At 41.9% G+C, this 15,770-nt stretch overlaps 1 protein-coding gene and 1 long non-coding RNA gene across 5 annotated transcripts in view; one reads left to right on the plus strand and one right to left on the minus strand.

The window, feature by feature from the left end:
• RABEP1 (rabaptin, RAB GTPase binding effector protein 1) overlaps positions 1-185 on the minus strand; it is a 47,162-nt gene extending 46,977 nt beyond the window's left edge. Inside the window, exon 1 of the mRNA XM_021551010.3 lies at positions 71-185. Coding sequence (XP_021406685.1) covers positions 71-104 — 34 coding nt within the window. The 5' untranslated portion in view covers positions 105-185. The remainder of the gene's footprint in view (positions 1-70) is intronic.
• Positions 100-15,531, plus strand: LOC110482074 (uncharacterized). 4 transcript variants are annotated; one of them, XR_002467362.2, is made up of 9 exons: positions 215-310; positions 4,094-4,179; positions 6,413-6,579; positions 9,880-10,048; positions 10,749-10,800; positions 11,636-11,691; positions 14,452-14,548; positions 14,745-14,899; positions 15,235-15,531. It is a non-coding gene; the product is annotated as an uncharacterized LOC110482074 (long non-coding RNA). The 4 variants fall into 4 exon arrangements; XR_013340973.1 differs by having other exon boundaries at positions 14,745-15,531; XR_013340974.1 differs by lacking the exons at positions 9,880-10,048; positions 10,749-10,800; positions 11,636-11,691; ... (1 more) ...; positions 14,745-14,899; positions 15,235-15,531 and having other exon boundaries at positions 6,413-6,774.
• Positions 15,532-15,770: the final 239 nt, after the last annotated feature.

The following is a 15,770-nucleotide window of genomic DNA, read 5'->3' on the forward strand; positions in this document are numbered from 1 at the left end:
CGCCCCGCGGCCGGCGCGGCTGCCAGGCGAGCCCGGGGCTGCGCAGGCCGCGCCGCCGCCCCCGCCCTACCTTCGGTCTGGGCGCTGCGGCCCGGCTGGGCCATGGCTCGGCGGGCGGCACCGCCGCGGCCTCCTCCGGGCGGGGACCGCTACGCCACGGGCCGAGGGACGGGAGCGGCCGGGCCGGGCCGCCGCCTCCTCCGCCTCATCCTGACAGCGGCGGCGGCGGGAGGGGAGGACGGGCAGGAGGAGGAGAGGCAGCGGGAGGAGGAGAGGCAGCGGGAGGAGGAGCCCCGCGCAGGCGCCCGCGGTGAGACACGGCAGCGGCCGCCGGGCGGGAGGCGCCGGGAGCGGGCGGCGGAGACAGGGACGGGGAGCAGGAGCCAGGGATAGGGGCTGGACAAACACCGGGAACCAGAGACAGGGCACAGCGACGAGGAGCAGGCAGCGGAATGGGGAACAGGGGCCAAATACTGGGAGCAGGGACAGAGGCAGGTGCTGGGGACCGGGGACAGCGTGGGGGTGGCGGTGGCTCCCCCCGGGTCCCTGCCCGGCCTGGCCCCTCGGCCCCGGCAAGGGAAAAATCACCTACAGCCCGGAGGCATAATTAATGTTTATTATTTAGACAACACTAACAAATCCCGCCCTTTAATCACAGAATCATTGAGGTTGGAAAGCACCTCCGAGGCCGTCGAGTCCAGCCTGAGACTGATGCCCACCTTGTCACCCCGACCGTGGCGCTGAGTGCAGCATCACTGGTGGGACGACTCGCCCTGAAGGGGATGGGAGCGCCCAAGATTCATAAAACCTCGTGGCCAAATGACCCTCAAAAGTCATGATTTGTCTGCAAACAATCAGGAAGCTTTATTAGTAAATTACACACTTGGCATGGAAATCGGTGTATGGCCTATTTTTAGTTGTCACGCCAATAATGCGGCTGTGATCTGGCTGGGCAGAGGAAGGAGCCTGTCCTGCCAAGGGATCCCTTCCCCAGCCCCCGTGGTTGGGCTGTGTTGATGGAGGTTTAGTCCTTTGGTGAGTTTTAGTCCTTCTACCTCACTGGGAGAACATGCCTGAACTCCAGGTTGTAGCAATAAAATAATAGATCTACATCATCTGGGCACATGTGAAATCACAGAAGGCAGAGTTGGAGTAGAAAGTACACCAGTTCCTTTCAAGGGCAGGATCTCTTACAACTCACTTTTCTTATGGCTTGCATACCCTAAAATGAGTCACTTTTAAACTGAATCTCACTTGTTACCACTGTTTTTCAAGTCTTGCTGCAAAAATACATGGTATGGCGAGGCATGAGATTCTGCCTTTTCCATTAAACTTTTGCTCATTTAAACCAAATGCAAACCTGAAATTGGGAGTCTTTGGAAATTATTCCATTTTGCCCTTTTTGATCAGTTGAGGTAAATTTTTTCAGTCTTTGCTATTGTATAAAGCAGGCTTAAAATAAAGACTTAACTTTTCAGTGTTCCCAAATTGAGACATCTAGGGCTTTCTTAATTGAAATTTGGAGAACCCAGAAGTGTCAGCTGCTCATGGAATTGCTGACTTAGTAGCAGGTGATCAAAGGATGATCTATCACTTGAGGTACATTTACAAATGTCTTAGCTCCTTCTTAGGCTTTTTTATAAGTAGCTGGATATTACAAGCATTCAGTGCATGAATTTCCCTGAAAATCTAGTCCTGAGTGTAGGAACTGAGCTCTTGAAACTCCACCCTGGTGTGTGGGTACCTCAGAGCACCCATATTAGCAGCTAATTTCATCTTGTTCATGTTGAGGCAAAACTCTGACACATTCTGGTCGGTCAAGGATCAAACAGTGCAGCAGCACTCATGCTGCAAAAAGCAAGTAAGATAATAACAAGCTTGATATCTACTGTACCTACAAGTGCTTATTAAGGGATTAATATAATTTCACTTTCATAATTTCCATAGACAGGATGATGGGATATTGGCTATTGGAATTGCAACATTTCCAAGTCTCTATCTGAACTCCTGAGTTTACATTCTGAATGGGTTTTATATGTAGTTTGAAAAATATAAGAGCTCTCAAGGGGTTTGTACTTTTATTTTCCTTTATTGGTTTTCAATTTAGAGCTGTACTAGCTTTATAGGTGTGGTTCTTACTTAATCTTTCTTTTCTGAACAGTAATTGGACTTGACAGAGGTGAAGGTTTATGTAGTATCTAATAGAATGTCTTCTAACCTGAAACAATTGAGTAACTTCCTCTGTGCCTCCAAAAGTGTCCCATTTAATTCTACTCACTTGTAGTTCTTATAGCCTTGATCTCAAAGGATTTCCCAGCATGACTCAGCTAAATCTTAAAAGAAGTAAAGGAGGTTTTGTAGCAGTTTTCTGTCAGAGAAAAGGTCTTGCAGCAGAGAACCAGCAGAGACCAGGAGTCCTGAGTTACAGTCTTGGTGGTGTGAATGTTAGACAAGTGCAGTGCTGAGGATCAGTGACGCAGGTGTGCAGAGACTATTTCTGGAATAAGCTTCTCCAGAAATAATGCTCCTAAAAATCCCATCATTTTTAATCAAATTTATTTGGCCTAAAAGCCTAACACGGGCATTTTGAGCATCAGCACCACCAGCAGCAGACACGTGTGAATGGAAGATGCATCTTCCTGGAGAATGTGTGCTGTGTCAGTACAGATGGAGGAGTAGCTGTCACCTTGCACTCTGCCTGAAATGTAATCCTGCAGGCTCATTGAAAAAAATAAGTTTGCAGGTTTTGTTTGAACAGTAACAGCCAGGGGCAAGCAGTGAGTGTGAACACACAGTGGTTGCTGGAGACCAGGATGAAAATGAGGGGACTGGGGTTGTTTGGTTGCAAGGAGAATAGTGAAGTAATTCATATAACATATCTAGGAAAAAATAAGTATTTTCATTTTCCTTGAGGAAAATAAATAAGTGGAGAAAGAGCTTATTAAATCTGTTTTTCCTTATAGGTCTTATGGTTGATTGACTTCTGTGCTTATGGGTACTCAAGTTCCAAATGAAATTTTCCCTGCTTTTTTTTTTTTTTTTTTTTTTTTTTTGATCATGTAGAAAGATTTTTCTTTTTCTCTGTCTTTATTTTTTTTTTTTTTCCTTTACTTGGGGCACTTTAACCTCAACTGAGGCATCTATTTTCACGAGGCTTTGAAGAATGTAATTATCACTGTCCTTATCTGTGACACTAGTCCCAGATCCCGAGGCTGGTTGAGTTACCCTAGCTGTATCCCAGCTCCATGTCAGGACAAGACCCAGTTACATACATTGTACTTGCCACAAAGTGCACAGCTTTGGGGGACTCCCTGCAACTCCAGCAAGTCCCTCCTTGTGGATGATTAAAGAGACAGGGCTGTGATCACACTGGGGAAGAGTATGATCCCAAAAGCTTTGTACTCACTGGGAGTTTGGCTAATAAATACACAGCTAATTCCTTTTGAGTGATACAAGGTACTATTGTTAATATGACAGCTAAGCCAATTCTACAAAACCCAGAATCTTTAGAAAGATAAACTGAATTTCTGGACTTGCAAGGCCAAGTCTGCATTTGGTGTGAATGCAGTGGAAACAGGCTGGTGTGTGGGAACTGAGAAGCTGGCCTGTAGCACATAATCAGAATGGAGATCCAAAAGTCCCTCTAAAGTGCTGCTCCCTCCCTGTGTGTGCTGCTTTACTGCCACAAAGAAGTTGGATTCCATTGTGCCCTGTATGGTGGGGGGTTTGTGTGAATCACAGGCCCTGCTCCCAGTGTGGTTCATCTCCTAAACCACCCACTGCTTGATTCAATTCATCCAAGAAAGCTCAGGAGCGAGGTGGATTTGGGAAGTGGCTTTGTGTGTTGTTAAGGCTAAACTCCAGTGCACCCACAGGGGATGAGAATTGCAGGACTGGCGCCCTCTGCCTCAGCAAGAAGGAGATTTCATCTCCCCCCTACCCTACCTGGAGGTGTTACACAGTGGAGAGTTGGGTAACAGTCTCCACTGGCCAAACCATGCAATGACATCACCTTTGGAGGAATGCAACAAGAATGTTTCAGATGATAAGAGTAAACATGCTACCAGAAAAAACCCTGTGTTTTAAATTCCAGGTGAAGCCCAGAGAAGCAGAAGTCACACACATCTTTAAGGGGAGACTCAGTAGTGCAGGACAGCGAGTCTTGGCTTCATTCCAAAGGCAAGTAACAGCCTGGTCCTGCTCACAAAAGAGAAGAGGAAAACCAGAATTGATTGCTTGCACTTTATATATTTCTAGATTTCACCAGATTTTGTCCACTGTTTTTCTCACTTTTTTTTTTTATTGTTTAAAATAAAGGGTTCAGTTTCCTGATTTTTAAATGTTTATTTTCCTTCTGTTGAGATCAATGGGTCATTAGCATTAAGTATTGGTTCTGCAGCTAGGAGTATTTCTGGGCTTTGGTCCTTTCTTTTTAAAGCAAAGCTTTTGGAGAAAATTTACATTCATCTAAGTATTACCATAAAGAGGCAGGTTAAAAATCCCAAATCAGTCATGCTCTTTGCTTCAAAAGTTCTTCTGGAATGCAAGGAATTTAGTCTGGAACAATTACATTATTTGCAACGGTAACTTCTTAACAAACCCTGGAATAGTTTATGTGGTTAAAAACCTTTTCAAGAGCAATTGAAAAATGATGTTATCCCATCTATTGTTTAAAGGATTCCATGTGGTGCTGTTCTTTGAATATATGGGAAGAAAATGGAGCCAAAAAAGAAAATTTGGCAGGCAAAAAATCGAAGTGCTTGCATTGGCTCTAAATCCAGATATATATACACATTAATGATCTCATTTGAAAGATGTCTATATTAAGATCTGAAAGCTCTTGGTGTTCCCAAGGGACAAGATCATTGAATGTTGTGATATAACATGAAACTAAACAAGGTTTCTTACTGCAAAATAACCAAGAAATCAGAAATTCAGTCTGTGTGAGTAACAAAGGGCACATTAAGTAAAGTCTTTTGGGTAACCTTGTTCAGCAGTACATCAGAATTGCCATTGCAGGGAGGCACAGCTCTGCTTTGTGCTTACACACTCCTTCCTGGGATGATCTAAAAATATGCCATACCCCATTCAGACTCACTAAAACTGCATTACAAAGTTACCTGCACACATGCAACTACTGCAATACCAGAATCTCTACTTGAATCTCTGCTGACTTGGACAAAGGCTCCCTCCTGGCAGCTCTGGTATTGCAGCAGGATGTCACAACAGAGTGGAGAGGCACCAGCAAGGCCCATGTCAGTCACTATGGAGTGTTTTTGGTGGTTATTTTTTGTTTGTTTTGTTTTGGTTTTTTGTTAGGGTTAGAATTAAATGTGTGAGATGGTATTTTTTCTTTAGATTTAGATGTTTATGGCTTTTTATTTATATTATAGTTTTATAAACTATAGTTTCATAGTATTCACTGAGTTTCATAGTATTTTATTTTAATAAACTAAAAATTGAGTAATTTCTTTTTTTACCAGGTTTTTAAAGGATAAACTGTTTAATTAAGAAATTATGTTTAAATTATCTTTATTTTTAACTTAATAACTAATTACCTGTGGTTTGTAATGTGGACTTTTTAATCTAATTATATAATACTATTTAAACTTATGAAGAAGGACTAGCTTCTTTAAAAATTCTCTCTTGTTTTATATATGTTCCTATATTTTAAAACCTTAAACTTTAAGTTTTCTACTATGTGATATTCCAGACTTCTATTTAAACTACACCCCTACAATCCCAGTTCTGTAATTCAATTTTGGAAGTCTTCTCTACGGTCTCAGGTGAAATTCAGTGTTCTCCTGGGGGTCAGTGCCTGTCAGCAGAGAAAGCCTGAAATTCTCAGTAGCAGAAAGTCTGAAATTCTCAGTAACCAGGGTTTTAACCACACATTTCTCAGAGCTCACCAAGCACACCCAACGTGGGGACAGCAAGGGCAGTGGCACCCCAGAGAGAACTCTCTTGTGCATGAGATTACACTTTCCTTTTAAAAACCTAAAATAACAGCAGTGTTTCTGCTTCCTGAGGCTGTTTTACTCTCAGGTATTGTCTGTAGTAGCAGTTCTCTAAGCAGTAGCATCTCCTGCACTCAACTTCTGAATCTTGAGGCGGCCGCTCTGTTAACCTCGATGGGCTGAGCCATGTCACATCTGCAGCACTGGGTCATTTATCCTGTTTTCTTCCTCTGAGGCACAAGCAGCTCACTTATCCCATAAATTCTAATGGTTTGCAATGCCCACTTGCCAAGAGAAGGAGGGAGTGTTGCAAGTACTGTAAAATTCATTGTCCCGTGTGTGTTGTATTAAATGGTGTAGCCAAAAGATTTCCATGTTAAGGCTTCAACAGCAGTGCTCAGTTTGGAGTGTTTTATTCATCCAAGTGCTGTTAACCCTCAGTTTGTCCCTTTCAGAGCTGTCTTTGGAGACATTTAGAAGGAGGATACCCAAGAAGACACAGCAGTCTTTGTGTGAACAGTGGGCTAGGAGCTGAAGAGTTGCCTAGAGGCTTTCAGGGGATCACCAAATCTGTGCAAGTCCTTCAGATGAACTACCCTACCCTCTGAAATGCTTAATCCAGGTAGGATTGCTGGAAAGTGTAATTCAAGGCCTTCCTCCAGGTGGGATTCTTCAGTGATTCCTGAGTTTTTTTCTGGGGCTGTGCTGATGTCTGTATAAACAGAGGTGGTCAAATCCAAATACTTATCAATACAGGTTTAAATCCCACATCTAAGGTCAGTGGGTACATCCAGCTTGTCCAGATGTTTCTCATCAATGCCACCCCATCTTTATGAGTCCTTTTACTCACTTTTCCCCTGATTTCTCCTAAATGCTACAGTGATCTCTCTATTTGATTCTTTATTTGCTAGAGTGCCTTTTCCAGACCTATGTTCCTTAGATGCAGACACACAAAATATTTTGTACTTCTGTGTCACCATGCATTGAATAAAGAGCCTTTTAAAAGAGCTGGAAGAGAAGGAATTATCTCCAATATACAAGGCTGAGCAACTTCAAAGAGACAGCCTCATTTGCCTGAGGATGAACAAAAATCAGCAAAAGAAAGTAAAAAAAATGGAACATTTAACTCCTATCTCCTTACTGGTTTGTTTTGGGGGTTTATTTTTTTGCCATAAAGTATATTTCCTTTGCTTATTCATGACACCCTTAAAAATGCCAAAAATCTTCTGACCTTCTTATGAAAAATAACCAAAGACAAACATCTGGTGCAAAATCAATATTTCTTAGTAGGCAAAAAGATCAAACAAACTCATTTGCTATAGAATCTGTCTGATTCTGTCAAAAAGGTTATGAGATATCTTCCCTACCTCCTGCAGGCAGCATTAAGAAGCTTATTTCTCCTCTGAGACCACAGGAGGTTTCACATTGTGTTGTTAACCTCCCTCAGATCATCCCCTCCATGCACAATCCCAGTCACATTTACATGCAGACATAATGTCACTCAGCCCACTTGATGCCACTTACATCTCCTCGTTGCTATGGGGAACACTGATAAGGAACCAATTAGCAAATAAAATATTTGAGGCCGAATGTGAAAGCCACTGCTCAGTGGATTTGTGTGTGATAGGCAGTGACATTTCATTTGGCATTTGTCCTTACCTAGGTGAGCTTCTTCCACTGCAACCTCAGCTACATTCTGTGTAGTCAAAACATGTTCTTTTTGGGATTGAGAGGCTTAGATGTGCAACTGTATGTGACCCTGGGGAAATTTTACAGCTCTCTGAGAAGTGGGAGAGTTGGAAAGCGCTTTTGCAGCATGGAAGTGCCAAGAGCACCATCCAGTGCTTGAGCTGAGTAAACACACAAGAACTCGGTGGCATTGAGACAGAGGCAGCTCTGCACATCCCATGGTCCAGCTGCACCTGCTGGGGTGCACGAGGAGTTCATAGAAAGAGACCACAGCCAGTTAGAGAAGGAACTTATAAGGTGTTATGTGTAGTAAATATAATTCGCGCCATTCCTTGTATGAAATATGGAATATTGGATACTTGTTAGATTATGCCCGTTTGTATTAGTTCCCCCCCTTTGCAGGTGAGACTGGGTGTATATTGGGAACTGATTTACAAGTTAAAGGATGTGGCTCGGCAGGAGCTGGGCCATGGCTGGGCTCCAGGTGCTGACACCGGGACTGCAGGTGTTGATCATCGGTGCTGATCATCACCCAAGATGGATCTCATGGAAATCCTCAGACAGATCCATGTGAATGCAGCCTTCCCATAAATCTCATCAGGGATTCACCTACTCCGGACACTGAATTATTCCTTCTCATCACCAAAAAAAGACAATCTTATTAACCTATGGACTCTGAATAGAAGAAAAGACTGATTGCTGAAATCTTGGCCTCAGGTGGAATTTTCCCTATAAAAACTGCTTGTACCAGGATGGAGGGATGGGCATGGGGAAAACCTCTGCTGAGGCTGACTCCTTGTGGCACACCCAGGGCCAATTCCCGGGCTCGGCACTGTCTTTTTCCATGGCTGGCTAGATAGAATTTGACCGCTAATAGAATTAATTTTTATTTTTAATTTGGCTGAATAAATTCTCATTTATAACATAAGGGAAGGCTGGCAGAGCTGTCAGCCTCTCAGGAGGGCAGGAGACAATGGAGAAGGTCACATCTTTTAAAGAGCAGCTGTATTCTGAGTTGGAGTTGCTGACTGAGGGAGCAAGAGACACAAGGAAGGAGGAAGTGGAGGTGGCAATAGATGGGGCCAGTTAAGAAAAGTAGGTGAATTCAATCCATGATGGAGAGGAGCTACTGCAGAGAGAGAAAACTGGGCCAGATACTGATCCTGTTATCCTTCCCCTTTGCAGAGTTGAATCAGCAAAAAGAGACTAGGAGGCTGCACTGGCAGCTGAGAAAATAAAGAAGTGACCTCAGCTGCCACTGCACAGTCTCAAGAGCATGGTACTGCTTGACAAATGTAGGTAGTCCTGGATTTCAAATATTAAAATAATTTGGAGAAAGGTTTTGCACAGATGTAGTAATTTTTAGTATATATGGCTACAGGCTGTTAATGGGCTAGAGAAAAGGAACTAATAGGAGAACAAGGAGGCCATGGGGCTAAAAATGGGCACACACAAAAAATGTTATCTGTAAACGAGTGATATTCAAATAGATGTCCAAGAAAAAAGATGCAACTTTTCTGCAGACTAGGAGCTATGCAATAATCTGTGCAAAGTCTAGGTATGTGAGGAAATATGAATTTGGTATCTTGTGAACCAGATATTTATTAATCAGAGATGAAGAGTGCTCCAGTTTAGCACAATATTTGTGGTAACATATCACTAATATACCCTCCCCAAAACAAGATTTTGGGCATAATTTGGAAATGCTGTAATCCAAGACAGCTCCTCTGTTGTGTTCAGTGTTCCCAGGAACAGCTTAACATATGTTTGCTCTTACTCTTTTTATATTGAACTTGCAAAGAGCAAAGAGAGTAAAACTCACTTCTTTGATTAATATTAAGCAGTGTTTTGTTTGTGCCCTGTGGCAGAAGTGCCCAGATGGAGTGGGCTGGATACTGAAAACACAAGAAGCATTTAGTGTTCTGTGGAGCTCTGTTAAAGTTGTCTGAATAGAACATCTGGTATCAAATATTTGGATAAATCAGTTGCTGCAAGTATTTGGACCTGCTCTGGGTCTGTGCTTTGTTCCAGCATTGCATTCCCTCTCTTCCTTCCTTGTTGCTAGAGCCAATAGATGATGGTTTATTGCCTGGTGCAGTCCATTAAAGTCCCTTTGTTGGGGCTTGGCAATTAGCTGAGCAGAAAGAGTGTAAAAATCACTTTGACATCTGTGGGGTTGAAATGGCAACACCAACTTAAGATCTCCCTGAAAGGCTTTTTATCTGTCCACAAGGTGATGCAGAAAGAAGAAAGAAAGGTTATCCAGAGGTTTTGAGAAGATATTGTCTGATGTGTCTGCAGAGTGGGACCCTGTTTGAGAGCTTTTGTCTGTGTGAAAGGCGCCTGCCCACTACAAGGCCCTAGTGGGGATAGATCCATGCAGCACCTGCCTGCCAGGGAAGGTGAGTGCTTCCCCACAGCTCAGCACTTCCAAATGCCACTGCCAGCCCAGCCTCGTGTGCCAGGAAAATTCCTGCAGAGCTGAGGAATGTGAAAACAGGAGCTGCTGTGTGTCACAGGACTGATGCCACTCGACAGATGGAGGTGCCCATACTGCAGCCCCACAACATTCCACAGCCTTGTTCTTCCCAAAAATCATCCCACTGCTGGGCACAGTGAGAGGGGCAGGCTCTCACATCACCACCTGTGACTGCAGGGGTGAGTCAAGGGCTGGTGCATATGACCCACCCAATTTAGAAAAGTTTGAGATTAATCCTTTCGCTTTAGAAAGTGTTTCAGCTAAGGACGGCTGAGTACACAGAGCTACTGTCACCCTGGCTGAGAATTTGGACATTTGGCTTCAGTCTTGGACAGATTTTTCTATGAATGGTGTTTTCCCCTGTAAATTTTACCAAATTTACCTGCTCAGAGGCTCTGACTCCTGGATCTGTGACCAAAGCTTTGAAAGAGCACCAAATGGGAATTCCTAAATTACACTCAGAGTATTGCAAAGAAACTGTTTCCTGTATAGTACCCAAGAAAAATGTCTTACAATGTAACATTCTTTTCTACTAAGAAAATAAGGTGTTTTGAGTTACACTGCTTTAAGATGTCTTGCTATGTTTAAAGGGCTGGATTTCTTCTCTTTTGTCTTGTTTTCAGGCTTGATACATCAAGAAAACTTCAGAGGAGTTATTATTGCCTCGCACCAATGGTAAGGAGAAAGAGAAGCAAGTTATTCATGTTTAATGTTGTTTTGTGCCAGATGTTTTGCTGGTAGAAATCCATAGCTCCACAGGCATCAATTTCTTCAGGATCTGGAATGTTTGACACAATTTTTTTTCTCCTTTCTGGATGGTCTGTAAAGGAAGCTGCTTGCTTTTGCAATATTGAATATTCACGCTGAGAAGTTATAAGCAAAAACAAAATAATGAGAGACAGGGTCTCTAATAAGCTTCCTGTCACATGAGGCTGTGGTTCTGGTGCAGCAGATGTGGTTGCTGACTTGTTTCCAAAATGTTTGTTGAGTGGTGATTAGATTCTGTCATAGTGATGTTATATCTCTGTGATCTCATTCAATACAAGTAGTTCTGCAAACAGTGAAATATTTTTTTCCTATGGATTTATATCTTGGATTGTGTTTAGGCATGGATTCTCTGATGTCTAATGGGGATTTAATTCATTTTAGCCTGTTTCTTCAATGAGAAATGAATAATCTGTCTTAACTTGGCTGTCTATTTTCACAGAACTTGCAGGAATTAAATATCATAAGTTCTAAAAATCTGGGTGGGAATTATGAGCCAGTTCCAACACAATTTGGGGCCAATTAATATAAACAAACATAAACATGAGTCTCATTTTCTTACAAAAGCAAAAGGTAAGACTCAATCTTTACTACTTTGTATTTCCACATTACCTGCTTGATTCTCTTCTGGTTTATTTGTGATCAACCATAGAAGGTATGCTTTATTTATAAAGCTATATGAAATATGGGACTTTTTTCCACACTGAATGCATATTAAGTCATCATTAATTTATGCTTGTTATAGGTCTCACAAGAAGTCACATTCTCTTCTTACTGTCCTTGCTGGAGCATGGGAAAGAGGTAACATGCATTTTAACTTACATGTTTGCACAGACAAGTACAGAGAAAACTAATTCTAAACGAAAAATTATCTATTGTATCACCAGTTCTGGTGAAGGAAATGTAGAATTAAAATTATGTTTTGGATTGCTGAGTCCAGTCTTCTGCTCCTGTAGTGAGCCAAGTTTCCAATCCTTTTCATAAACAGCTTGGTGCTATTCAAAAATATACTCTTTCCTCTTTGTTGTCTCTCCTGTTCTCCCAGTTTCCCACTTTATTTGGTGTTTGTTCCAGAATTTCCTTCTTTTGATGGGAAAGAAACCTTTTCATTTCCATGGTCAGTTTAGGCATGTTTCTCTTTTCCTGTGAAATTCCTAAAAAATTAATTATTGCAGGTAGCCATGTCTGTATAAAAAATAAGGAAGGAAAACTCTTATAAGAGGACAGAAAATCTTCACTTGGGTAAATCCTTAAGACTTAAGTCTGTTGGAAATTAGGCTTTAATAGCACTTAGCATAAAGTGTTTGTGTATTCATACTACCAGGTTTTTCTGGGACTGGCAAATGAATTATTTAGTAATGGAAACTGCATGTGCATGTGTTTGGCTTCTGTAGGTTCATGTGATAGAAAACTGTAAGAGTGTCTGTAGGGATCACAATTGCACAACTTTGTGTCTTATACCCTGTCTTAACAGGGCTCAGAAATTCCCATTTAGCTGGGTAGAAGAGAGATAATAGAGTGGCAAGTCTCAGCTTTTATTGCCAATGCTTTAATCTAAAATAACATTTATGGCCTGTAGATTTGGTTCTGTGCAGGTCTGCATGACTTAAAATCTATTACACCATTTCATATTTGTACATCTCTCTCCAGTTCCTGGATACGAAAGAAATGAAAGGTCTAAAAGGTTACCTTTATGTTAATAGGTCCAGATATACCCAATATTTAACTTCCCTGGACAAAGGAATTGCACCAAGGGCTGGCTTGTCCTGTTAGCATGTGACAGTGTCAGCCCTGTGTGCTGCAAAGCTTCATGGAGCCTTAGAGAATAAAAAAGAAAAAAGCCAAGTGTATGCTCAATAGAAAACAGATGGAGTTTTCATTAGATATTACTTTTAATGATCTGCTTTTAAAGTAAAGATACACCATTCTGAACAGAAGGGCCTCATAATAGCTGTGTTTGAGTCCCAGGCTCATTAACTTAGCTACAGATAAGCAAGACTGCAAGATCTTTGTATCATTAGAGGTTCCAGTCAAGCTTGCCTACCATTATTAGAATTCCAAACACAGCAGAACTATTTTGGAGCCTTAACAATAATTTATCCTGAAGATGTATCTTTATTTAATGATTCAGAGTTGTTATTATGGGCCTGGCAGTCAGTTGCTCAGTTTCTGGAGTATTACCATTTAACCTAGGTCAGGATAAAAATCCTGGAATATTCATTGCAGGGCAGACCTGAAGGCCTGTTCTTCACAGTCCACTTGGGTGTGACTGTCCCAAATGGTGTCACTGGCTGTGAGAGGTGACCCCAGCAGTCTACAAAACCTGAAGATCCCTCCTGAAAAGAGGGACCCTGCAATCTGTGCCTGTGGGCACTAAATCAACTTTTGACATGCAAAGAACAATGCAATCCCAGGGTTTTAGGAGTAGATGCTTGCTGCCAAACCACAAGAAATGCTTTTGTCTGGAACTCATGGAGCAGTAACATAGCAGTGGAGGGTGTACCCTTGTCTGTTATTCCCTCTGAGCAATTTCTCAGAGACTTGTTACCAGGATTCAGATAGATTTCATGGAACTAGGAGAGAAATAGGCTTTAATTTCCTTACAAAAGTGGGGAGAGACAATAGAACTCAGCAAAATGTGGCATTTTTTTTGTTTCTGTCTGAGAGTTATGCAAGCAAAACCCAGTGCCCATCTTCAGGCAGTACTCTCTAAAGTGAGACTCATGTGAGAAAATTTGTGTTATCTTTCTTCTGGTGTGAGTTGATAAAACTGCTTCATTTCCTCTGCATATGTGTAAATACAACCTATGTCTTCAGCTGATCTCCAGCTGGGGAGCACAAATCAGAATCCAAGTTTCTCAAAGTTCAAGGAAGTTTGGAGCTGATGTTCTGGTTCAGTGCCACCTCTGCAGAAGAATACCTGTATGAATAATAAGAAAAAAGCAGCCTCTTGTTTTCACAAGAGATGGACTAGAAGGATCAAGTCCAGTGGCAATCTATCACAAACTCCTACTTAAACACTGTTATAGAACCAGGTTTTTCCCACTCTGTTAGAAACCTTCTTCAATTTACAGTCTAGAATTATTGGTTGACTAGTTTGTTTACATTTAGTATTGTGCCAAGGCTGCCTTTTAGTTTGGATTATTACACACAAACAGAACGCATTAGATTTCCTTTGCTTTTTGTGTCTTTCAGGAAAAAAAAAAAAAAAACCCAAACCACCAAACAACAACAACAACAACAAAACAAAACAAAAAACAACAAAACTTGTGTTCCAGGTCAAATTATTTCTACATGCAATTTAAGGGCAGGAGAATAAACAAAAAGAGGAGAGGATAAGTGAGAGCTTTATAGTTAGATTTGTGTACCTTAGTTACAATGGCCCAACCCTTTTTCAACAACATTTCTGCTCTTTTGATGGCTGCTGTTACCTTATGTCCAAGTAATTGCAGTGGATTTCTTTCTGTGTGATTTATTTGCAGACATCAAGGATTTCCCCTTGCTATGTTGGTATAGTGGAAAAAACAACACTTCTTATACAATTGTTTCTTTCTTCTTTAGCCGTTCAGTGGCCTTTTCCTGATTAAAGTATCTTTTTGAGCATGGGTGGCCAAACCTGAACAAGCCAGTTCCATCACAGTGGTGATTCCAGCACAAGGTGAGAGGCTCCCACTTTAGTTTGGGAAGAATTTTCACAGGATGAATTCTCAGCAAATTCTGAGCAGGTGCCTTTCCAAAGTGTCTAGTTATGCAAAGCTCAGTCACCCAAGGGGAAACTTGTCCTAAGTAAATAACCTCTATGGATCAATGCAAAAATGCACACTGAAGTGACAAAAGGCTTGCTTTGTACACAGGAGATAACCCCTGCACTGCTCAGGGTAGCAGTACCTGGTGTCTGGTACTCCTGGGTGCCACGGTGTCCATGTGTGCACACAGAGCACTGACTGAAACTGGGGGAATTCCTGCTGCAGTGTTTCCAGAGTCTTGGGGAAGACAACTTCTCAACAAGGTAAACTGGTATTTTAGCAGATCTTTGCTGCACCAAGTATTCCACCAGTGGAGAGTTCTGGAGAAGTGATTAAGAGAAAATGCAAGTGACCTCCAGAGCAAGGTACTCCTGTTGAAAAGTTAAGATGTGATTTTAAGAGGTACTGGATAACTTCTAGAAGTTGTTTCTTAAAGCATCTGCATGTCAGCACCCTAGATATTTTAAACTGAGCATGCAGAACCCCAGCATGGATGGGCACTCTTCATGAGGGGGCCTACATGACTCCCTTTAGTCACTTGGCAACACAATAATAGAAATAGCAACGTGGGATTTCTTATGTCTATTGTGTCCATTAGAACAATACTGCTGAGAGCAACTGAGACCAAAGGCCTGGCCTTCAAAATATATGACTTGAAAAGAAAGCTGCATTTTTTTGGTAAGGTCCAAATGTATTTCATTCAGCTTTGCTGCTACTCCCAAAGTTTAGTTGTAAACAAGTCACACATCTGGGTAGCACTGCCTGTAACTGTCTTCATCCTCACCAGGAATTACTTCACAATGTTCTGTGTGTGCAGAAAGCAGCTTGTAAGAGGTAACCTGAGCAAACTCTTACAACTGAAGAGCTTAAATATCTTCAATGACCAGCCTGCAAAGTACCCACAGTCTTTAACTTTATGGATATAACCCTGAAGTCTTAAAATTCTGCATTTTAGCCCTGCAGAGTTCCTCTGATTCTGACTGCTCCCTATCAGATTTCCATGTTGACTCTTTGTCCAGACAGGTCAGCTGTCCAGTAATTGCTTTCATGGGAGGTGAGTGTGAACTTGAGTAGAACTCAGGTACAGCTATGAAGGGTTTTGTGGCTATACAGTAATAAAACTTTGAAAACCAT

Source organism: Lonchura striata, chromosome 20 (genome assembly GCF_046129695.1).
Source record: "Lonchura striata isolate bLonStr1 chromosome 20, bLonStr1.mat, whole genome shotgun sequence".
In the NCBI taxonomy this organism is placed as follows: Eukaryota; Metazoa; Chordata; class Aves; order Passeriformes; family Estrildidae; genus Lonchura; species Lonchura striata.